Source organism: Dasypus novemcinctus, chromosome 5 (assembly GCF_030445035.2).
Source record: "Dasypus novemcinctus isolate mDasNov1 chromosome 5, mDasNov1.1.hap2, whole genome shotgun sequence".
NCBI classification, from domain to species: domain Eukaryota; kingdom Metazoa; phylum Chordata; class Mammalia; order Cingulata; family Dasypodidae; genus Dasypus; species Dasypus novemcinctus.
Window position 1 is genome coordinate 34373020 of NC_080677.1, and position 25699 is coordinate 34398718.

The following is a 25699-nucleotide window of genomic DNA, read 5'->3' on the forward strand; positions in this document are numbered from 1 at the left end:
GTTTATAGATGGGGAAGTCTAGGTCAGGAAGAGGTAGTGACACCTTAATTTGAAATAATTCCAAACTTACAGGAAAGATGCAAGAATGTTACAAAGAACATCCAAAGCCCTTTACACCATTTTTAATATTTTGTCACATTTATCTCTTTCTTTCTGCACACATGCTTACGTGCACACACACACACACACAATGTCTCTCATTTGGGATTAATTTTGATCACCTGGTTAAAATGCTGTCTAGTTTATTCTCTGTGTTTTTATCAATTCCCTCTATTTTTTTTGGAAGCATTTCCAGTCTTTTGGATATAAACAAAACCAAATGCTAATGACTGAGAATCTAGAAACATAGTCCTTTCAAATGTCAAAATATCATAAATTGGGAGGCGGTGGGATATATGGGAATCCCCTCTGTTTCCTATGTAACATTTATGTAATCTAAAGCTAAAAATAAAGGGAAAAAAAAAAACAGAAAAAAATATCATAAATCATAAAATAGAAGTCATGGAATTTGATGGTGGGTAGGGGCCTTAGAATTGACTAATGTGGTTTTTTTAATGTCAATTTCCAGTATCCATTTGCTGTACTTAAAAATATTCAAGGTGGTTCATTTTCATGTTGAAAAAATTTTCATTTTTCTGTATTTTGTTTCTTAATTATGCCTTTTCCTTTATTCCTTTTTATAATGATTCTATCTTTCTAGTTTACTTCACTTTAAGGTCAGTGTTTCATACTCTATCAACGGAGAGAGAGAAACTGAAGCAGCTGATGGAACAGGATGTCTCCTCCCCCTCCAGCCAGGCCATTGCTCTGAAGCAAGCCCTCTCCTCCGTAAGTGCCAACTGTCTCAGCCTGCAAATGTGTTCAGGCTCCAGAATTTTCCATATTGTCCATTTACCTGGTTGTATTGAAAACCCAAACCTCAAATTATCCAAATTCTATTCTAACCTTTCATCAGCTCTTTATTAAGTGTTAGGTGCTTTAAGCTTGGTTTCCTCCTATTCATTTCATTGATTTTGTTTCCATGAAACCTTTACTGTGTGTTTGTGTGGGTTTACAGATTTTTTTTTCGTTAGTGGAAGAGATTTGTGGACTTGAGACCCCACAAGCTTAGATGACCTTCCAAATGACAGATGGTGGAGTGAAATTTCAAATTCGCACTCTCCTCTTTTCTACTACAAAGCATTGATCTTATTTATCTCCCTTTCAAAGACATGAAAGTTATTTTATTTGGTTAGATAGTACAAAACAGTTTTCTCCCCAGGAGCACAAAGAGATGAGTCATACAAAGTGTCTGTCAGGGCATCTTTGTAGCTTCATCACAACAGGAAAATCACTGTCAGACCTCACAAGTTTTTCCGCAAGCCACCCTGTCACGCTCTGTCTCTCTTTTTAATCACTTTCAGTTCATTCCTCAAAATAGCTGGCTCCGTTGATATGCGTGTCCTACTTTGAGTAGCTGTACCTGTTTGGTTATTTTCTCCCCCCATCTGTCAAGAAGCTGGAGAAATTGTAAAATAGCATATTTATTTGCTCTTACTCTTTGCCTGTACTTTGGAATTCTGCATTAAAAAGAGGGAGTGTATATGCACATGGGAAATTATCAATACTCAGTTTTCTAGTTAGGGTCAGATAGCAGAAATGAATTTCAGAACCTTATTATCAGAAGCCAAGTCAGGTATTGACTGAGCTTTGAAATATCCATTCATATTTTCTATCCATCATGTTACCAGGAAAAGCAGTGCTGTTGGCATGATGTTCTTCACCAGTAGTATAGATTGTTGTTGTAAGACACTTATGGAATACTAACTCAACAGGTCATTCCAAGCATGTTGTCTCTGAAAGAAAAACCAAACTTTGTTTTATTCCATGTGGAAAGCAGAATCTTAATGTTGTCCATCCTGGGCAAATACAAGTTCTTTAAGGTTAGAGAATGAAACCACCCTCTTTTTGGATTATAGTGGACAGCCAGCTGCACAGAGGGTGCTACTGCAGGAGGAGAGAAGCCAGGCGGCTTCTTAATAGTCTAAAGTATTTCACTTTGATCCCATCAGGCTGGCTTTTAGTGCATTTAGAAGGTATCTGGGATGGATCTCCCATAGCCCCCTTCTCTGTCTTCCTTTCTCCTGCCCTCTTCCCACAGAAGTCTGGCCTTCTCTTGCCAATCTGATCATGTGGTAGAGGCCTTATTTGGTCTTGCTATCCCAGGCCAAAGTTCTTACCTTTACAGAGTTCATTCCTCACCCATGTTCAGGATTTTGGAAAATCAAGATAAAACTGAATGATCCTTTCCTTTTTTGGCTTACATTCCTGATTAGATTCAAGACTTATTTTTTTAAAATAATACTTTTAGTGATCACAAGACTATCAGGCAGGATGTGTTTGTGCTGTGTGTGCAATTTTGGTTCTTTTCTCTCTTACTTTTGCCTGTAGCTTGCAAAGAAAAAAGGAGCTTCTCAAATACATTTTTCCTACCCCCGAGTTGGCTCCCTTATCTGTTTGCTTGTTGTTTTTCTTGTTGTTTGCTTGTTTTCTGTTCGTTGTTTTTGCTTGTTGTCTGCTCCTTGTTTGATTTCTTTAGGAGGCACTGGGAACCCAACCTGGCATTTCCCATGTGAGAGGCAGGCGATCAGCTGCTTGAGCCACATCCCTCCCCTTAAATAGATTTTTTACGCCATAAGATTCTAGTCTCCCTACCAGTGGCGTATTGGCCAGAAGACATTGTCACATGTCGATGTATGATCTTTGTTCTTGACAAACATTTAAATGATCCCCGAGGATTTTTGAATAACCCATACCATTCCTGGGCACTAAAAAATGAAGCCAAAAACTTTGTTTGAGATTGAGATAGTGGAAAAGACAGTGCTGTGTCCTGTACTCCTGGCAGCAGACCCTGTGGACCTTATGGCTAGGAAGAGTTCTGCATGTCTTAGAAGAGAATCAAGAAGAGAGAAAGACAGATTGGCTCTGTGTACAAGCCCTTGTGGAGCTGACTGTAGGAGTGCCTGGGTGGCGGGACAGGGGGGCATGTGATCGGGTGAATTTGTGCCCTTCCAAAGACAGATCACTTGAGCTGGTCATTAAGTATATGGGAATATCAGCATGAGGGAAACACCTTCCTTGACCCTTAAGTCAGTTCTCACATAGTTAGAAGGTTGGGACAGGGAATTGGACCTGCCCAGGGCAAAATAACAGCAGTAGCAGGAGAGCTCACATTTGCTCACATCTTCTCCCTGGGGCCATCGTCCTCAGCCCTCATCCAGGTAAGTGAGGTTTGTTTTTGTTTTGATTTATTTTGAATTTAAATGCCTCAGCCCTGAAGAATGAATAAAACGATCCATGACTGTATTGAAAAACAGGAAAATTAATCCTCCCCAAGTTCCTACTTCCTAGCACACCTCCTGTGGTCCAATTCAACCAGTGTGATAACAAAATAATATTAAAATTTGTGCAGTCATACATGGTGGGGGGAGCATCTTTTTCAGGGATGAGCCAGGCCTGGGCTCTTTTGGGAGGGAGTCAGGAAAAGAAGCTAAATAAGGACGATTGGGAAGGAGATGCCGGGAAAGGACCAGCTGTAATAAGAGCTGAGAGTGTTGATTTCCTTCTCCACGGCCCTTTCTAACCCTTGCTTCTGGCTCTGCAAATGAGGTTAGAGAAGGGGCACCATTTCCTGCATTTAATTTTTTTATCTCCCAGGCATCTCAGAACTGGTGTCCTTCTGGACAGCGTTCAAGGTGAAAGCCCAGGAAGTGCCCCCTCAGGGCTGCGTGGCCCAGAGTTTGATGAATGCTCAGATGTCTCTCCTGCCAGGCCCACTGCTGTGCTTTTCTGAAACGTCCGTTTATTAACGTAGCCCCACTATTTTTAACGTGTTCCAGGCCCTAGCACAAAACACAGACCTTAAAGAACGCTTACGCAGAATCCATGCCGAGTCTCTGCTCCTCGACCCCCCCGCTGTCGCCAAGTCGGGCGACGGTCTCGCAGAGGTGGGTAAGGTTTCTTGTCGGGAATGTCCCTGCGACTGCCGCCCCCTCTCCCGCGCGCCCTGGTCCGGCCGCGCGGCCCCCGCTTCACCTCCAGTGGTGTCCCCGTCTCCCCCGCCTCCTCCCGGTGCTTGTGGCGGCTGGGAGGGCGGGGTCCAGAGGGCTTTCTTGGGAGCATGCTGCTGGCCACATTTTAAAAATCTTCCATTTTTACTGGAACTTTTCTTCCTGCTGCATTTCTTTACCCCATTCCCTTCGAATCACCAGCTTTCTTAAGTGTTTCGGGCATGGGAACTGAAGAGAGACAATCATTTTCTCCTGCTATTTCTGAAGAAACCTAAAGGGCCCCAGCCTGCAGTATTCCAACTCCCTGCCATCTCCCCTTGCTCCTTCTGGAAGAATCATTCCTACCCTTTCTCTGTGGCTGCTCCCTAACCCTTTCCTGTGATTTTCCCCCCTTTTCTTTTCATGACCAGAGAGAGGATTATTTGACAATCAAAGTGAATTGGTCAGTTAATAGTATGTTATAAAGGTCTTTTCTCAAGTCTAGGGATATTTATCCAAAATATTCTTTGAATGTGTTTAAAATGGGAAATGAGAAAAATACAAATGGGCTACTCTAAAAATAAATAGAAAAGGGCAAAGGAGGTTAAAACTGTTTTTAGTCATTTCATTTCTATGTCTCAGGGGTGCTGAATTGTTCAACAGATTTGTTATACTGAGTACTTTTTAGAAGAAAAAATAAGAAAGGTAATATACAATTTGTATTGTGTATGTGTAGACGTTTTTAAAAGAGATTGCTAATGTTTAATCTTAATCCTTCCTCCCCCTTTCCTCCTTCCACTTGTTTTTCTGACTTCAAAGAAAGTAAAACCCCCACACAATACCTTTACCCCTTGGGAAGCTGTTGTGTCGGGTTGATGAGAAGGCTAAAGGCCCAAGTCTGTGAGTGCTCAGGCTGGGAGGTGCGGGCAGGTGCTCCGTTAAACACAGGCTGTGCCCCATGCTGTCGGGACCCTCTTCTGACAGGAGCTGTTCTTCCCGTGCCACGTATTCTGAGGCACGTGGTGTTGGTTGACACTCACTCCCCCAAGATGTCATTGTTCGGTTCCTTTGGCTCAGTTCTAAACAGAGTTACCCGCAGGATTGGGCACCCAAACCTTATTTCTGATGGCCATGGTTTTAGACTAGGCATAGAAATGTGCCCCCTGGGACAGCCCCCTTTGAGCCTGCGCCTTTGCTAAAGCAGCCACCTTTGAGGACTGTTCACTGCCAAATGCCACTGCATTCTACAGGATTCCGTGTGTTTCCCCACATAGTACCTACCTCTTAAATAATATTATTGTTTTAATTACAAGACTCTGTGATTTGGAATGGAAGCCAGAACCACAGATCTTTTAAAACTGATCTCAAAAGTAATACACCTGAAGGCTTAAACACTGTAAAGTTACCCTTGAGGGATGTTGATAACATCCTTCCAACTCACGCCTTCTAAACAGCCTTCACCAGCTCTGAATCAATGATGCAGTTGTCTTTTTGTCTCCTGTCTCATTGACGGTATGTTCTCCGTATTTTATACTGCTTTTCACTGAGTGACTTAGGCTGACTTTCTCAGCGGGTGAAAAGCCATTGTTGCTTTCAGGAAAGAAATAAGGGTAAATGTAAATGGCCACCCCAGAGTTTATTTTTTTAGGTAACTCACGTGCACCTTGAACACTCTTAGCAGATGACAGCCCTGGCAGTGGGGTCTGCCCAGGATGCTCTGTTTTTCAGACCTTTAGCTTCCTTTCTTCACCCCTTTTTACCTTCTTTTACCTGCCCAAATTGCCCATCTTTGATGTTAGACCTGGCTACTTAAATTCTAAAGCCCTCTCTCCTATCAGAAATTGTCCCCCCATCCTATCAAGTCCTCCTAATACGTACTCCTGGATGCGAAGATTACCTATGATCAAGTTGTCCGTTCTTTGATTATTTTAAATTCCTAATTAAAAAGGCTATGTGACTTCTGAGGGTAACATCCTATCGGTTCTAAAGTCCACTAAGAGACAAGTGCTTCAAAGGAAAAATCTGGAAGAGAAGGAAACTGGCCTTGGTTGTCTACTAGTCTGCTAAATTGCATTATCTCACAGAATTCACCCCCCCTCCAGATGGCTCCCTCCTGCTGATTGTTTTTGCTCATTGTCTGCTCATTATCTGCACGTTGTCTATTTGTGTGTGTTTTTTTTTCTTTAGGATACACTAGAAACCCAACTCAGAACCTCCTGTGTGGGAGGCAGGCACTCAACTGCTTGAGCCACATCTATTTCCTGCTCATTTGTTTTTGCTCGTTGTCTGCCCATTATTTGATTGTTGTCTTGCTCATTGTTTTTGCTTGTTGTTTGTTTGTCTTCTTTAGGAGGCACTAGTAACCCATGAATAATACCTCTGTGAACATGATCTGCAGATGTCTGTTCATGTCACTGCTCTCAGTTCTTCTGGGTGTATACCCAGTAGTGGTGTTACAGGGTCATGTGGCAAATCTATATTCACCTTCTTTAGGAAATGCCAAACAGTCCTCTACAGTGGCTTCTACAGCTAATATTTTATTTTTATTTTTTTAAGATTTATTTTATTTATTTCTCGCCCCACCCTGCCCCTCCCCGCCCCAGTTGTCAGTTCTCTGTGTCCATTTACTGCTTGTTCTTCTTTTTGTTCGCTTCTGTTGTTGTCAGTGGCACGGGAATCTATGTCTCTTTTTGTTGCATCATCTTGTTGTGTCAGCTCTCCATGTGTGTGGCACCATTCCTGGGCAGGCTGCACTTTCTTTCACTCTGGGCGGCTCTCCTTATGGGGCACACTCCTTGTGCATGGGGCTCCCCTGCACAGGGGGCACCCCTGCGTGGCACGGCACTCCTTGTGCGCATCAGCACTGCGCATGGGCCAGCTCCACGCGGGTCCAGGAGGCCCGGGGTTTGAACCGCGGACCTCCCATGTGGTAGACTGATGCCCTATCCACTGGGCCAAGACTGCTTCCTAGCAGCTAATGTTTTAAAAAAAAAAAAAAACAAACCATTCAACCCAATCCTTAACAAAGAAATACAAATTAAAACAATTAGAGTAGCACAAAATTTTTCTAAATTATACTATTCAGTGCCATTAAGGATGTAGAGAAGGCAGCGTTTCTCTTACTTGTTGGTACAATTAGAATATATTCTTAAAAATATCAGTAATTCCACTTTTAGGAATTGAATCTTAGAAATATTGAGATACCAGCAAAGACATATATACAAAGATAGTCACCATCTTTACAAATTGGAAACACTGTTAATTTCCAGTAAAGGGGAATGATTATAATATGTGCATATAGTATTATCAATTAGAGATCATTGTTTCAAAGGACTTTCACCAGCCTGGGAAAACATTCAAAATATAATGCTAAGCAAATATAGCAGACTGTGTACAGACTATGTACAGTTTGACCCCAATTTTATAAAATAAATATACATATACACAAATATTATAATAGAAAAAGTATACTAATGGGTTAAGAGGGACCACTTCTGGGTAATGACACTTTAAGTGATGTTTACTTTATTTGCACTTCTCTTTATTTTCTAATTTGGACACATTGTTTTTATCCTCAGAACAAATGTTAATTGTGAAAGAATGATTTTGGTGCAAAGTTGTTTGGGGGAAGTATATAAATATAAATATATTTACCATACTATAACCATACTATAACCATCCTCTCTCTATCTATGTATTTATTTAAAACCATACCATATAGACATAAGTATGATAATTTTTTCAAAACAAAACAAAGCTATGTTTAGAAATAAGAGTGAAGAGAGGAGAGCAGGTGTAGCTCAGTGGTTGAATGCCTGTTTCACATGTTTGAGGTCCCAGGTACAATCCTCCCCCAAAAAAAGATTGGAGAGAAATGTATCAGAATGTTTATAATGTGGTATTAGTTTAATAGGATTATGGGTGTGCCCTTCCCTCCCTTTTCTGTTTAACTGGTTTTTTTTCTCACCCCCACCTTGCGGCTTGCTTGCTGTCTACTCTCTGTCCATTCCCTGTGTGTTCTTCTGTGTCTGTATTATTTTTATTTATTCTCCCCTGCTGAGGCTTGCTTGTCGTCTGCTGTTTGTGTCCATCTGCTGCACGCTCTTCTGTGTTTTTACTTGTCTCTCTTTTTTGCTCTGCCACCTTCCTGAGTCTGCCCTCCGCGGTGCTTGCGGGCCTGGCCACACTCCATGGTGCCCAGGCCGGCAGCTCTCTGCAGTGTGCAGGCGAGCCTGCCTTCACAAGGAGGCCTCGGGATGCGAACCCAGGCCTCCTATATGGTAGACGGGAGCCCAACTGGTTGAGCCACAGCTGCTTCCCTCTGTTTAACTTTTTATTGTGTAAAAAATAATCAACCACTCATGCTTTTCTTTGAGGAGAAAATATTGGCTTGAGTTGACTAGATTAATAAATGAGGTCCTGAGTTGTGCCATACAACGTGCTGGGGGCTTGGGGTCCACTACAGTCATGCTGAGTTTTCACTATGGATTATTATGAAGTTGCAGGAGTGGTGGGACACCAGAAAGAGCGGGGCTTATTTTTTTCAGTGCTTTTCAGCTAGGAATTCCTTCTGACTCATCAAACTAGGAGACAAAAAAGAGCCCAGTGTGACCGGTTATAAATGAATGAGTAGAACATGTAAACCATTGGTGCCTTATATGGCAGTGGCACACCAAAGACAGAGCAATGCCACTGTTTAAGTGAGCATTAAAGCATCAAGTTACTCACTGCCTCTCTTCCTGGGTTCTTTGAGACGAGAAAGACTTTTCCCTCGAAGGAGACAGTATGGTACTTATTTATGGATAATAAAGTGATCTCTTTGTTAGCCTTGGAAAGAAGCGTGATTTCCGAAGGTTGTATATAGATAATGAAAATTAGTAGGATCTTTAATACTTTGGTCATGTTCACCTTATCTAGGAAGAACCCAAGAGAAAGGGATATGCACTTAAATGTGCTCCTGAAGGAAACAGTCCATAAAGGAACCACTTGCCCTTTATTAATTATGAAAATCTAAAAAAATAAAATAAAAATGAAAATCTTCTGTGGTTCTCCTGGCACAGCATATCCTTCTTGGGTGTAATTTATGTTTATGAGACTGAGCAGTATGTCCTGAACTCCTGAAACTTCTGGGTGAGACATGATCTGTCTTAACTTTTATTCTCCAAGTTATTTTGGGACTTGATTGTCAGATATATAAAGATATAGAAGTACCTCTTTTATCAAGCTGGTGAAAAATGTGTGCTGTCAGGAAGCTTAGGGGAACCATTTTCTCCTCTGATTCGAAGGAATTGAGTCACCTTGTCCTGAATGTGTCCATCCTTAAGGTCTAGATCTGTTGTCACCTCCTCTGAGGAGCCCTCCCCAAACCCAAACCCTCTAATCAGAATCAGTCTCCCCTTCTTCTCTGCTTCTCCAGCACTTTGTCTAGTCCACAGTCTTGGGTGACGTGTTGGGGTGCAGTCTCCATACCCACTCACTCAGGCCAGAAGCCTTGTCTTATTCATGGTGAAATCCCTCCGTGGCCAGCACAGAACTATACACAAAGCAGTTCAACTTGTTAAGTTGAACTGAATTTCCACTTACAAATGGAGTAGAAAGTACATTTTGCAAAGGAAATGTTGGCTAGATTTGACTTTTTTATTGGGAAAAAAAACTGTATCAAAAAACAAGGGGAAGGGAAACGGACTTTGGCCCAGTGGTTAGGGCGTCCGTCTACCATATGGGAGGTCCGCCGTTCAAACCCCGGGCCTCCTTGACCCGTGTGGAGCTGGCCATGCGCAGTGCTGATGCGCGCAAGGAGTGCCGTGCCACGCAAGGGTGTCCCCCGCGTGGGGGAGCCCCACGCGCAAGGAGTGCGCCTGTGAGGAAAGCCGCCCAGCATGAAAAGAAAGAGCAGCCTGCCCAGGAATGGCGCCGCCCACACTTCCCGTGCCGCTGATGACAACAGAAGCGGACAAAGAAACAAGACGCAGCAAATAGACACCGAGAGCAGACAACCAGGGGAGGGGGGGGGGGAATTAAAATAAATAAATAAATCTTAAAAAAAAAAAAACAAAAAAACAAGGGGAATAATAAACCAGGAAATAATGTCTGCAGTGACAATATCCTTCCCAGAGGCAAAGTCTAGACCCAATGGAATACAACCATCTACTCAGTGGAGGGGGGAATGGTGAGCCATGCAAGACGGAAAAATAGTGATATTCTTTTGTTTTACTTGTAGAGAAAATTATAAAGGGGATCGAGGATTTCCTTCTTTGATAGAGTCATTGTGGGTGGGGAGAGACAGAATTTCTCTCATTCTTCCATGAATAATAAATGATCGGCCACCAGGGGCACTTCTGGACCCAAACACACTTGTCGAGGGATGACTCAAAAGCAAAAGCAACTTGGCCTCTGCAAAGCAGAGAAGCAAAAGAAAGCTATTTTTCTCTGAACCAGCCACACAAGGACATGTATTCAGTACCATTTAGAGGAAATTTTAGGTTGAAAAGAAACACCCTGCAGTGGTAGAGAATAAGAGGATATGATTCAGCGTCTTTGAATTATTTTCTCCCCTAAATGGAACAAAGACAGACCTGGAGAGTCCGTTTTTGCTTTGAGATGGGTTGTGTGTGCCTGAGTGGCGATAGTGCCTGTAGATGAGGTGTGTAACTTCATTTTTCACTGTTTTGCGTGGGGCTTACTTCGCCTCAACTTTGGAGCTGACCTCCTCTTTGAGTAGCTTGTTTGCATGGGCCCGTGACCTTGCACATCGTGCCGATCAATCATGTGTTTCTTTTGCCTCTCTTGAGACTGATTCTAAATAGATGCGTTTTTGTGTTTTCCAAATAGGAAGATGCCAGGGGTGAAAACCACGCTCTGGTTCACCAGCTTTCCAATGAAAGTAGACTCTCTATTACTGACTCGCTTTCAGAGTTTTTTGATGCACAGGAAGTTCTGTTATCTCCCAGCTCTTCAGAAAATGAGGTATGAATATAATTTTCGGTAGGTGCCTCAAACGCCTTTTGTTGCTCCTTTGGTTAACCCCAGGGGCCCCTTTTCACCATTTGCATTCTGAGGAACCTCTCAGCCCTCATACCCAGAAAGCCCAAGATGATGCAAAATCTTAGAAGAAAAAGGTTTTAGAAGAAGAAGGTGTTAGGCACCTCCTCATTTCTGTTACTTGATTTATTATACCTCTGTAATTATAGGTTAATAATTTATCTACTTTATAGTGTATTTCCAATACATCAAAAGAAATTAACAGTCTGTATAATTTTTAATCATGGAATTAGACATTTATTAATTTATAATTACATACAATACTTATTACTTATAATAATTTATAATGTATAATAGTATTGCTTTTAATTGATACATAAAAGCCACACTTTTCTGAATAGTCAGGTGTCATATTTAGCACTGCTGAGTGTAAATGTACTATTACTTGTACACCTTAGGTAGAGACATAGGGACCTTGTTTATGTACTAATTTCCATAGAAAATTCTTTTTTTTTCCACTCAAAAGAGTTTAAAGACAAATTGTAACTCAGTTTGTCAGAATTTTTATAATAACTAAAATCTTGCATTTACTAATTTTCTTTGTGAGAATTAATCAAGAACACAGAAGATTTCTAATAACAGTTGTTTGCTGTGTGCACCTCTGTGAATGGGCCCCTATGAAAACAGCATCCAAAATGATTTCTGTACATTTGTCACGTGAGACTCAAAATGTTTGATCATTTGGAGAAATGTTTTTTATGAAAATTAGGCTCTTGTTTATTTTTACTCTGATGTCAGTGATTTCTTCTTTCCCATAGGTTTCTGATGACGATTCATATGTCAGTGATATAAGTGATAACCTTTCCTTAGACAATCTCAGTAATGATTTAGATAATGAGAGACAGACCTTGGGTAAGATTTAAATTATTTGATCTCTGAAAGTTTGGGTCTTCTTTGAACACTAACATGCATATCTGGAGTGCCTTGCTCATGCAGAGAACTATAGCAAGTACTACCTAAGAAAATTAAGACCTGGTCCCCACCCTCAAGGGTTGCGTGGTCCAGCTGGGAAGGCCGCACTCACATGGGAAAGATGTATTCATTCAAATAAATTTTCCTGCTTGTGGAAATTTTTATTATAAAGTGAGGATAGAACAATTAATACAAATAAGAAAAATGAGTGCAACAGGTTTCTGTTATCTCTGCAAACATGTTAGAATATAGCTTTTGGCCATTAGATATCTGGAGACTTTTATAATTTACAAATTCTATGGGACTTACGTAATAAGAGTTCTGCCCTAAGTGGCTGTGACAGCTTGAATGTGGTGAATCCAAAAAAAAATAAAGGATTGTTTTTTGAACTAATCCATTCATATGGGTGTGAGACCCTTTGATTGCATTAGAGTCCTTTAAGGGACCTTGATTTAGATCACTTGATTAGATTGGGTTTGACTGGACTACGTTAGTGAGGTGTGTGTAGGTTGGGTCTCTGCCCTCTTACTGGAACTTTATATAATGGAAATAACAGAGAGGAATAAGACACAAAAAAGGGAGCTCTGCCATTTTGACTGGGACAGTGAGATAGAAGCCTCAAGGGGCGCTAGCAGCTGAAGCTGAGGCACAAAACCCACAGGAGCCTGGGCCCATGGAACAGCTCAAGGCTGAAGATACAAGCCGTGTGCCTGACTGCCCATACCTGGACTCAGGGGAAAAGCAGAGCAGCCAAGGCTGAGAGAGGAGAGGAGGCCTGGAAAGAGACAAGCCTTGTGCCTGATCACCCACAGCTGAGCTCCTGGGGACAGAGAACCTTGAAGGGGGAGGTAGGGACCTCAGGAGAGATCAGTGGCCATCTTGCCTTGCCATGTGGCAGGATGCCAGGATCACCAGTAGCCAACTTTGGTGAGAAAGCTGTTCTGATGGTGCCCTCATTGTGGACATTTTTGCAGTTTCAGAACTGTAAGATTTTACCACTAATAAATTTCCCATTATAAAAGCTAGCCTATTTCTGGTACTTTGCATTGGCAGTCCTGTGACAGACTAAGACAGTGGTACTTTAGCTTTAGCTTCAAGGTAACCCACTTGAAACCAAAAGCTAAGATGTCGCTTTATTACTGATTGAGCCCAAGAGGGAAAATGATGTGTGGGAAATGCATTTCATAAGATAAAATAAAATAAATCTTAAAAAAAAACCCAAAAAACAAATGGCTGCTATTCCTTGGTAATGGGACAAAATAAATTTTACTTCCTTTATAAGTTCCTTTTAACAAATACAATTATTTTTTCAGAATTTAAGTTACTTTTTAAAGAGTTAAAATTTAACGTGCTATAAGGCATCGAAATCCAATTTCCACTTTCATTGTGAGTTATATAAACTATGAGGAACTAGCTTTAGAGTAGAAACTTGAGGGCTGGCTTGTGAATAAAATATATGAGTTTCCATGCACGTAATTTTTGGTAGATAATTGAACTGCTCTGAATTATTTTCCTTATTTCCTGCCTTCTAGTGACATTCTAGATTACTGAGTTTAATAGTACAATTGAATAGTTAATAGATAAAGTTTCTTTCGTGGATTTAAGAAAAATATAAAACAAACAGCGCTCTTGGTACAACCGACTTATTTCCCTTTCAGGTCCTGTTCTTGAAAGCGGCGGCGAAGCGAAGTCCAAAAGGAGAACTTGCTTGCCGGCACCGTGCCCCAACACCAGTAACATCAGCTTGTGGAACATCCTGAGGAATAACATAGGGAAGGATCTGTCCAAAGTGTCGATGCCGGTGGAGCTGAACGAGCCGCTGAACACGCTGCAGAGGCTCTGCGAGGAGCTCGAGTACAGCGAGCTCCTGGACCAGGCGGCGCGCGTCCCCGACGCCCTGGAAAGGATGGTGAGGCGCCTGCGCGCAGCACCCGCGCGGAGCCGGGCGCCCTCCCGCGGCCGCCAGCCAGGCGGAGCCCAGAGACCCCCTCCTTCGCCCCGGCTTTCATTCTGATTGTTCTTCAATTAAGTCCATTTCTCCGAGGCATCGGATTCCCCTCGGCCTGCCTTGTGTCCCGTCACCTTGCCCGCATTTGCCGTTTGGGGGCTTCCCTGTGACAGCTGGTGTCTGAGGGAGTTCTGCTCTGTGATTTGGGCTTCCCCTCACAAAGGTCATGCTAGACTTAAAATTGTATATTCCCCTTATTCACCTAACAAGTGTTTTCCCATGTTATGTGACCGTTCTAATAGGCCTGCTTGGAAAACGGGTCTTTGGGGCTGTCTGCCTGTTTATTTTTACTAACCCTGGGGCAGAATTTAATTTCTGGAGCTGTTTTTCTCATCCAGGATAAATTTCCCTTACGGGTGTTTTTGTTTATTTTGGGAATTATCCCGTGGGCTCCTAGATTTTTTTTTTTTTTGAAAATATTGGTTACAGAGGAGGTTTTCACATCAGAAAGATTTTTTTCCTCTTATTTTTATAAAGTACGTTAAACAAAACAAAATCTCATCCTAGAAAAATCTCTCTTCAGTTCTTTACTCAGAATCACTCTCAAGCACAGGTTGTTGGCTTTAGAAGGGGCTTTCAGGTGTTTCTGGTCTCTCTTTTGCTTTGAGGAGAAGTGAGCGGTGGGGAAGCCGGCAGCAGTGATAAGACTGAGGTCAAATCAGCCCCTTCTGTGACTCTGTGGCCGACCTTGTTCTTGAAAACTTCATGTCTGTTCCTCTTTCTGTTCCTTCACATGTTAACCTAGTAAACAAAAAGACCTTTGTCTATATGGAAAGCTGGGATCTCAGTGTTGCCCCCAAATGCAGATTTTCTGTCTGGACATTTGCTGATTGTCCAGGTTAGAGGTAGCGCCGGTCTCCCCTCGGCTCCACAGACGTGATGGGGACAGGGAAAGCAAGCTGGCAGCCCTCCATTGATAGAGGATGTCATTCGTTCCTAAAGTCTAAGCTTCTGCAGTTTTAACCCTCATTAAAACTTTATTACTTTAGTCATTTGAAGATTACAGAGAGATCTTAATTACCAGCTTTAAGAGGCATCACTTCGTTTTTCCAGAGTCTCTGGGCCACTTCCCACCAACAAGGCTGACTTTCTTGGTAATAACAATAATAAAAGTAGGAGAGAAGAACAAGCTAAGTTTTTAAAAATCTTTGTTACTTTTCCCCAGAGAATTTCTGCTGGAAAAGGGGAAGGCCAGTAGTTTGGAAGGCAAGTGTTAAAAGTCACCGCTTGAGGACAGCTCTTTTCTCTAAAGAAAACAATGGGCTTTGAAGATACAAGTTTTCTGAAAGGTGTCTCATTCTTGTGCGATTTAGAGGAGTCTCTAAGGAGTTCAGCTAATCGATTGGTGTAATTCACTTTGAGAAGAGGTTTGAGGAAAGGCTGCACATCCCCAGCACAACATCCCAGGAAGGGAAAGTTCAAGAAAGCTTCATCAGGAGCTTATCCCAGGCTTTTGTTTGCTCTTCTGAAGATCAGCTTTCCTCCTGCATAGATTCTCCTTCATGTCGCCAGCCCAAAAGGAGCCTCCCCTTTCCTCCCTTCTCCCGGCAGCCTCCTGAATGTCACTGGGTGCTTTTGTAAGTTTGGTATTTTAGGGTGTGAAGATGGTGCAGGGCTGCTTCAGCATTCCATGTCGACCATGTGATCCGCTGTCCAACAGGTGGTATATGAGGCGGCGCAAAGGGGAGCCGCGCCCAGGGGTCAGGAACGGAGGCAGTGGCAGATGGGCCTGGTTGGAGCACAGCGAGCTGATGCTCATAAGCCATCCAGCTGCTCTAGGGTGTCGTAGGGTGTCGTAGGGTGTGAGGAGGTAAGGTGGGCCCCACCTCTTCTACCAGAGATTTTGCAGAAATCTGAGGGAAAGCTAAGTGACTTGCGAACATTTATGGGAGCCACTCAGCTTTTCTTCAATATGAGAAACTTCATGGCATGTGCTGGGAAGCGGCACACTGAGATGGTGACGTATCAGAAAGGAAAATTTGCTGTTACTGCTTAGGTTTGACTTTCTTTGGCAGAAAGAAAGAGGGAAGAAAGGAAGAAAAGAAAAGGGAGGGAAAATATATCTCTCTGTTGCCCAGAGAGACAGTTATCAAAGGGGAACTGGTAAAAATGGTGATGGCCTCAGAGCAAGACCATTAAAGTTATTTTGCTCATTTCATGTTGACCTTCAGTTTCCTTTCCTTTTTGATTTTTCATTTCTCCTTCCTGAGAAGCAGAACTTTTTAAAAGGCACTGTGCTCCTTCCAGTAGCTTGTTTCCTGGACTTAGAGAATGACTTTCACAGGTGCTCTTTCATCAGAACAGCTTTTAGGTTTCTACCCTATCATTTATAAGTGGTTAAACTTGTGATGCTCATTCTTGAATTTTGAGGGAAGTCTGGCTTTTTTATACGCCTGCTCTCCAGCGTTAGAACAATAGCAAGATTCTTAAACACCAAGCTTGAAGGTACTGGACTCAGCGTAACAGTTCCAAAAACAGTGTGGCTCATTTTATAAACATCATCAAAAAGGCATCAAACCAACTGAACTGTTTAAAAATGTTGAGATAACATGAATAAACCTGCCACTGATTTATTCTCTGATTAAAAAAAAAAATCTTAGAGGAATAGAGGTTTTATTTTGTGTATTTCTTTGTGAAAAACAAATCTTTTGGTGATAGGGAAATAACAAAATCCTTTCCTCTCTCTTTAGGTGTATGTGGCAGCCTTTGCAGTGTCGGCATATGCATCTAGCTACTTCCGTGCTGGGAGCAAGCCGTTTAATCCAGTCCTTGGAGAGACATACGAGTGGATACGTGAGGACAAGGGCGTCCAGTTTTTCTCAGAGCAGGTGGCTATACCCTTTTTGTTTGTTTGGAGTTGTTGCTTATGCCTCCCGCTAAATGTGCTTCTGAAATATTCATTTCCCACCTTTCACTGGCTTCAAAGCAGCTGAGATAATTACAGTGCCCCTAAACATAAAGAGAGGTATCCATTTTCCTTCTATTGAAACCTAACCTCCACCTGTGGGTCTAGTGGTGCTGGTCATTCTAAGTACTCGCCTCGCTATCTGCATTGCCAATGTCCATTCTGTTTAAAGTCATAGTAATTGGAATGTGCAAAACATGAAACATTTGCCCAAACTGCAGTTTAGCAGTTTGAAGCATACCCTAACTCATTGAGGGCATTAATCCTAGATATGGACTTCCCATCACCCCCCACGCCTCCATCAGAATGGGTAGTACCAAATAAATGCATTAGTCCTGATTTTCATTTAAGGGGACTCATTCCTCTGTGTACTTAATCAATAAATATTTACTGAGCATATATCATATGCCGGGCATTGCTCCAATACAGGCTGGCATACTACAGTGGAGCCAAGGGGGCAGGCAAGAATCTCTGCCCTCCCAGATCTTAGAAAACTGAGGGGAAAGGGGGATGAATTGCTAAAATATTCCTTTCCTTCCTTTTATCTTGCTCTCCTCTTCATAAAATGATTTGCATTATGGGAGCTGGAGGAGAAGGTTGATGTGGCTGAGAGACTTAGGAGGACAAGGCTTATTTTAGCTGTAAATTATAAGCAGTAGTGCCTGGAGCTCAAAGGAAAATGAAGATACAATAATTCCAGAACACATTTTCAGTAATTTCACAATTTGGAAGCTAAAACTGGAAAGAAAATTCTGGCTGATTTCGGGGAGGTAGGGGGTTAAACCAGTAGTTAAAATGATAAAGTAATCCCCCTGAATCAAATTCAGTTGAGTTCTTTAAATACTGAAACTAAAATGGAATGAGAATAAATGAAAATGAAATTTGGTTACCATGGTACTCTATGCATTGAGTGAAACCCAAAGTCCCAAAATAGGCCCGAACTATAGGAAACAATACGGACAGGATGAATAGGTACAAGAAAAGTATAGTAATGTGAGCTTGTGAGAAGCAGAGCTTCAATCCTGGGAGCCCCTGTGGGCTAGAGCCAACGTCAGGATCTGCTTGTTTATCTCCCGTGGGGCACAGGGAAGCAACGCAGAGCCCCTGGGCACATGTGCGTAAAGAAGGAAAGAGCTTATGTAACTTAGTCTTTAGTTCCATGAAATGGATCCCAAGGCAATAAACAAGGAAGAGCTCAGGTCATTGTTAGTAGCTTAGGCTGTGCTCGCTGTAACACAGACCTGCTTTCAATCCTGCCCCCACTGCTAATTCTGTGTGGGGTCTTGTGTGAGCTGCTTAAACTTTCTGAACCTCAGAAGTTTATTTGTCTATACAATGGGAATTATAATACTTGGCTCATAGTTTGTAGTAAGGTTAAATTGAAATAATATACTACTATGTGACGTGCTTACTTAGGAGAGCAAGTGTTCAGCAAATGGTTATTGCTCTTATATTTGGAGGCAACTTTAAAATTACTTTTTAAGACAGTGTTAAAAATAGTAAGAGAGAATATTCAAAAGGCAAATATGAGCTTCAGGAATGACCTGACCAAACAACGATAAAAGGCATGTACCTGTTATGTTTCAGTATGTTAAAATAAGATACACCTTATCTACTATACCAGTGGTTTTGAAGGGGGCATGAGGAAGATGATGGTGAGTTTTTGGCATGAAGCCAGTCACCAGGCCGCCAGGAGTTCTTGCAGCCAGTTGTGTGGTAATACTCCTGGTCCTGAACGTGATGAAGCTACTACATGTGTCTGGAATTTAGCCTTGTGGCCTCAGACAGTTGGTTCTTTCAGTACATCCAAGAGTGGGTCAGTCTCTCATGGATGGAATCATACCAGTCACACTTATAAGAGACTGATGTATAAACTGCAATGGTACTTTATTCATTTAATGTGAAAGATGTAATGGCCATGAGGACTGGACAGCCTTCACCAACATGACCTGGGCATGCAATCCCCATTGGCAGATTACTTGGGGAGCCAAATTGCCATCACCAGGTGAGTGTACAGTGAGATGGAGAGGTAGCTCTACGACGTGCAGGGCTGTCCATTGTCCATGGGGTAGCAGGGGTTTTGAGCCAGGGCCCTGTTTTACTGACCAACTGAAGACATCAATTTAGACTCCCACCCTCCGTCTTCCAGCCTTGTTTTTTATGCTGACCAACTGACAAGTACACACACATCTAAAGAGCTTGCCTGAGTGTTGATTCTGTTTCATTCTGGTACCTGCCAGTACAGCTCTTTCTGCTTCAACCCAGGAGTCATTCTTCCTTAATGGAGACTGTATGACATTCTATCCTCATCTGTTATGTGTAGATGATACGCTTTAGCTTTCCGAGCTTGGGGTTTCTTAGCTTTCTTGTGCCTCTCCATAATGAGTACAGGTTTCTAAATAACTAATATAATAAACTGGGCAGGACTCCCAAATTGATATTTTGGTTGGAATTTTATTGATGGAAATCCTATCTCCAAGCTAAAGAACCTGGAAAGAAATGAGGGAGACTCAGCTTTTCTACCAGGTTTTCTAGGCAACAGCCTCAGATGATTTGACGAGCAATGGCTGTCCCTTCCCACCAGCCCCTAGACTCTGTTGCCTTGTTGTTTTGGTGGGTATATGGATGTCTGTGGTGGTGAGTGGCAAAAGAAGTTAAGTAACTGCTGCTGCTTCGAGTTCAGCTACATTACAGCTTGCCTCCCTTTCTTTTTTCTCATCTAAAAGACCCAAAAACACATAATCAAAATGACTCGTGGTCAGAAACCAGAGAGAGCACTTGTTGTTTTCCTTATAACAATTAAGTATTAGGTTTGTAGAGTGCGCCGTGCTTTTCAATTATGTCCAGTACCTTATTTGATCCTCAAAATAACCCTGTGTGGCAGGGGAGGCCTGGGTCGCTTACAGGTGGGAGACCCGAGGCCTAGAGGGATTGGAGTTTTTCAGTGGCCCTCAGCTAGCGTTCGGGCCCAGGTCAGTGTCCTTTCTCCCTCACTCTTTTGGGATCTCTTCTGCAGATGTATTTGTTGTGCTCAGATCAATGGAAGTCATTGGCTGCAGGTATGGAAATAGCCTTTTTGTATCCTGTTCAAACTATGGGGTTTGGCCCGTCGTTTCTCAAACCTTTTCCCCTCCAACTTCACAGAGGACTTTGTTCTCAACTCCCGTTGTGGCCTTGGTGAGTGAGGAGCGTTGGGGAGTAAATCGTAACTATTCCTGACATATGTACTAACCCTTCAGCTCTTCCACCTTTTGGGGGAGGCGTTTCCTTTGTGCCAAGGAATATGATTCAGCCGTGGCATTCGAAATAAGCCCAGAAAAAAGGCGGGGAGGGGTTGGGGGAATTCTGAAAGAAAGAACTTCCTTTCCTTCCTTACCGGTTAGGGGCGGAGAAGCCCCTGGGAGGCCCTGGGCAGCCTCCTCCCCGGTGCCCTGCTGGGAGCTAAGACACCCGCCCTGAGACACCGAGGGGGGATGGGGGATGGCTCGGGGGTGGCTCGGAAACTCAATCCAGTTAGCTTTGCCTTGTTTTGGGTACCTTTGGGAAAGATTTGGTGTTTAAAGGATATGCAGTTAAGCTTTTGTCTAAAAGTAGCTTTCTCTAACTGCACAGACCTTCACTTATCCATTTCATTGTTCACGTCATTTTAACCCTTTACCCACCCAGCCACATACTGTTGTGTGTTTTTGTTAGAAAAGCTGAATGGAGTTAAGTTACTAGAATGTAAGAGATTCAAGTGAAGTCTTTCCTTGCATTGCAGGATGAGCCTTTTTTTTTTCCGTTTTCTTACTTATTTGGAAAACTCCGAGCATACATTCTTGGCCAGACTTAAAAATACCCTGATTGCTTTTCTCCCTGCACACTCACACCACCTCTTTGAATACTTTATTTTTCTGCTAGTGGACAGAGTTCTTTACTACTGATTAAAGTAGCATCTTACTTAAAGACACTATAGGAGGGAAATTCAAGCTGTTCAAATAAAGCTGGCCATAAATTAAATATAAGGCAAATGAACAAGTGCTTTGCAGTTTTCTCTATTTCTAGATTAAGTCATCACTTAACAAGTTTTGTTTATGTTTTTTTTTTTAAAAGAAGGCATGCATTGATCAAATAGGTGATTAATTCTGAACATAGGAACATAGGAAGAGAAAATAATGCAACTGCATTCTCCCACAAAAGCAGGCCTACAACCTTGGCATCATCCTTAATAGCTTTCTCTTCTGATCCACATCCTGCGCTTCAGCAAATGCTGGGTCTTCCCTCAGCATGTGTCCAAGACTGGTCATTTCAGTGCCCTCCCTGTTGGTGCTGACCGCATAGGCCACCGACCGGGACAGATGACCGCGGTTATCGCCATAGACTCACTACCTGCTCTGTTGTCCCCATAGCCAATTCCTCAGCCAGCATGATTTTTTTTTTAAACAAATCAGTTTTATTGCTGCATATTAATAAAGCATACAGTTCACCCAACGTGCACAGTTACTGGTCTTTGATATTATCACAGAGTTGGCATTCATGACTTATCATTATTAGAGCATTTTCATGATTTCAATAATAATAATAAAAACCAGACAAACAAGAAAATTGTTCACATCTCAACAGCACGATTGTTTTAAACAGAAGCTGGGCCTGCCCTAAACCCTCTTAGGACTTCCTGAGCCACGTGGGGTCTACAAAGCCCCGTGAGTCCCGCCCGCAGCTCCCGTGTCTTCTCCCACTGTGCCCCTCACTTGGCCTCAGCTGCACTGGCCTTTATGCTCCGCCTGAAAACATGCCAAACATTTGCCAGCCCTTGGCTTCCGCTGTGTCCTCTGCCTGGGATGCGCTTCATCCAGATATTTGGGTGGTCAGCATCCTCATTTCTCTGGAGTTATGTCCCCCTCCTCTGCCCTCCACCTCCCCACTCAGGCCTTGTTCCATTTTTCTTGGTACATGTTGCTGATAAATTCTACACTTACTGGTTCGTTGCCTGTCTCACCCACTTCTGCATTAATGAGTAACCTCCGTGAGGAGAGGGAGTTAGTTTCTTTTGTTTCCCTTTGTATCCCCCGTGACTAGAGCAATGCCTGACACATCACAAGTCGTAAGTACTGAATGAGTGAAATGGGAAGCAGGGCCACTTGGTCCCATCCCTGGATGACTTTTAGTCTGGCCATTTCTTCTTCTTCACAAGCTACCCTAGGTTCTTGTATGCAACCTATATAGTTAGGTCTCGGACAGCTGCAGGGTAGACGTGATGCAAATAAGGGATATTTTTGTAGGTGTGAAAAAGACAAAACTCTTACAAAATACATGATTATTGAAATACAGTCTTTCCTCATCTTCTTCTCCCTTGCTCACCTATCTCTTATTAAAACGCATTTAAAGCATAAATCAAAATGATTAGGTCAGGGTGAAGAAGTCCTCACATCTACAAATAAATTATAAGAATTTTTAACTGCTAGGGGAATTCATTATTGGAGCTTGTAAAAAGGAAAATACATGTCTTGCTTTATAAATACTTGTATAATAAAACCCATATATCCTAATTTCTGAAATGCCTGGGGATCCTTGCCAACCAGGAATTACTCTTATTTGATTGAGATAGAGAAGAGATGAGGGAAAGACACGCTAAAAGAACCAACCTAAATTGGATTTATCCAGGCTTATAGACAGGGCTACTCCAAGGTGGGGTCGGTTCAGACTCAAACTCATCTACTGCCCCTTTTATGCCTGAGTTAAGATGTTGTGAAAAGAGGGACGCAACCAAATCCCACACTAACAAGATATATTAGGTTGTACTCACTATTTTTTACTCCAATGGATCAACAAAGATTAAATGATTAACTGTGAATTACCCTTTCCACAGTCATTCAGGTTAGTCAAAACTCAGTATAATTTTCAAGTTAGCTGGCATCTACAGCCACCTTTGGTGGGATTCAAAGAAGACATTGACAGTAGATGATAGAATTGTAAATTTTGAAGCCAAAGGGATATTTAGACCCTGTTTTACAGAGAAATAAGTGAGAGCCTAGAAAGATCAGATTCAGAATAGTCTCTGAATATCCACAAGAGGAACCTTAACGATGTGCTTTCGGGAACGGGCAGAGCCCAACTTGGAGAGCAACCATGAGTGGTTTCTGGAACACTCAGAAAAGAGCATTTAGTTTGGAATCAGAGGACCCGGGTGTGAAGTGTTGCCTTTGTCATTAATTACCTGCTTAGCATTGGACAGGTTCTGTACTGCTGTTTTCTAACTCATGAAATAAAAGTAATAATACCTAAGCACAAGGGTACTGTGAGAACTAAGTAGAAATACCACTGGTGAAAAAAAATTAAAATTTCGTCTCTGCCTATTCCATACCAGCAGGTAATCTCGGGCACTTTCCAGGTGCTATCTTTCCTTAGCTTGCAAAGTCAGTAGTGTCAACCACATTTTACAGCTGAGTGCCTGAGGCTCAGCGGGTTAAGACACTTGCTTAAGGTCCCTCAGCCAGTTGAGGACAGAGCCCAGCGAAGGTCCACATCTGCGGGATTCCAAAAGCTCTCCGTCACCCACTGATGCTGTGGGTGCTCTGTATGGAGCATCAGTAAGTATCTGTTGTGGGGAAACATTGCAAAGATATAAGGCACCAGTTTAAATTTCCCTGGATATTTAAATTAAATTTTAATCATTCCCAACAGCTTTTTTTAAGCCAAAAAGAAATGAGCAAAATTGTTGCTATTTGAATGTTCAGTTTTATTCATTCTGAAAACATCTGTTGAGTTGATCTAAAGGCACTCTGCTAAGCACGGGTTCATTAATACAATAGTTGCTTTTTTGCTGGTTTATGCACATTTAAGATCTCCTTATATAATTCATATGGGTGGAACATTTATCCCAATTTTATGAGATTTAAAATTATTACAGAAGAGGGGAGTGGATGAAGCTCAGTAGTCGAATGCCCCGCTACCTCCTAAAAAAAATTACAGAAGAGGTGTATAGTTTTTGTGTAATATATTTTGCTTCAATGTTTACTTATGGCTATACCTATAAAGATGCCAAGTTCTTGGTCAAGGCTGTAATCTACCTCCTTCCCCACCCCCACCCCCATTGTTACACTGTTGGGGGGAATATAACCTGCTTTATAATCCACTTTAAAACATGTCTACCCTATGGGGGTAGAGAACAATCCATAGCTCCTCCCACTCCACTGGGTGGGGGGGGTATTGATGGGAAGAAGGGGAGTTGGGGGTGGGTATTGTCTTGCCCTAATATTGTTTTATATGATTCTAAGATTTAAAAGCAAACTTCATTGTTTTCACTGAGAACTGGTGGGGGAAAAACCAAGTGGGGTGAGTGAATAGCTAATATATATAATACATACAGTGGAATTCAGCCATAAAAAGGGTGAAGTTCTGATACACAGGACAACATGGATGAACCTTGTAGACATCAACCTAGGCAGGCCCAAAGGAGAAATATCACATGACCTCACTGATATGAAATAATTAAAATAAACAAATCCGTAAAGTGAGCCAGAAACTAGAATGCAGTGGCTGGGGCAGAGGTAGGGAATGGGAAGCTAATGCTTAAATTTGGGTAGATGAGAAGGTTTTGGTAATGAGTGGTGGGGATGGTAGCACAACATTGTGAATTAACAGCAAAAAATTATATATTTAAATGTGGCTGAAAGGGGAGCTTTTAGGTTGCATATATTTAGTAGCATATATGCTACTAGAATAAAAATTAAAAACTAAACAAAACAGAACTGCACAGCACAAGCAATGAACCCAATTGTAAAGTGATTGACTATAGTTAATAGTACAATTACAAAAATGTTCTTTCATGAATTACAACAAATGCACCGTACTAATGCAAGGTGTTAATAGTAGGGTGATATATGGAAATTGTATTTTATGCATGATTTTTCTGTAAACCTACAACTTCTGTAATTTATAAAAATGTATACCATAATAAAATTTAAAAACAAATTAGGGGGAAGCAGGTGTCGTTCAGTGGTTGAGCGCCTGCTTTGCATGTACAAGGTCCCAGGTTCAATCCCCAGTACCTCCAAAAAAAAAAACCAGGGTAAGGGGATGTAGCATTTTGTGATATAAAGTACCTTCAGATGGTTGGGTATTAATAACAAGAAGAAAGCAAGCAGAATTGCATCTCAGGAGTCAGATTTTAAGTCAGTGCTTGTAGTGAAAATCGTCCTTGAAAATTCCATAGACAGAGCAATAGATTTCTTCTCAGGAGGCATGTAAGAAGTGAGATCAAACAGGGAACAACAAATTTGTATCCCTCACCTCATACTATGTCTATGTCTAGGTTTGTGTTCATTGACTAATCTGAAAGATACCCATGTTATTTAAATCTCTGTTTCTGTTTTTCTTGGGGCAAGCTGGTATAGTTGACATCCCATCAGTTAAATGTTACATGACGAGACTCTGCCTGATCATTCATTTATCCCTCCAGTTTTACACCTTGAGGAGTGGCACACAGTAGGGGCTTTTAAGCTACATTTCTCAGCCCATTGAAGAGTCCAGAGTGAGGCAAGCAAATGTGGATTTGTCCTTGCCCCCCCCCACACACACACACCAGAATTCTTGATGTTTGAATGCAAGATATAGCTGCTTAGAAATTATTTTAAGTTTGAAAAAACGTAGAACAAAAACTCTGGATTTTACCTCTGCTTTATCCCTAACTATCAATATGATTTGGGGAACATTACTTAATCTTTCTGGTTTCAGTCACCTCGTTTGTAAAATGATGACTTAGGCCACATGCTCTAATAAGAAATACCTCCGGCAAAGGAATGAGCTAAGACAGAAATTTCTGGG

General features: G+C 42.0%; 1 protein-coding gene across 4 annotated transcripts in view; it reads left to right on the forward strand.

Annotated features, from left to right (window-relative positions):
• Nucleotides 1-25699, forward strand: part of OSBPL3 (oxysterol binding protein like 3) — a 181570-nt gene that overhangs the window by 136702 nt on the left and 19169 nt on the right. For 2 of the 4 annotated variants that reach the window (XM_058296868.2, XM_058296869.2), the window contains 6 exons: nt 701-828; nt 3879-3986; nt 10860-10994; nt 11828-11921; nt 13640-13890; nt 16680-16817. In XM_058296868.2, coding sequence (XP_058152851.1) covers nt 701-828; nt 3879-3986; nt 10860-10994; nt 11828-11921; nt 13640-13890; nt 16680-16817 — 854 coding nt within the window. The remainder of the gene's footprint in view (nt 1-700; nt 829-3878; nt 3987-10859; nt 10995-11827; nt 11922-13639; nt 13891-16679; nt 16818-25699) is intronic. The other 2 variants (XM_058296870.2, XM_058296871.2) reach the window with 1 other exon arrangement.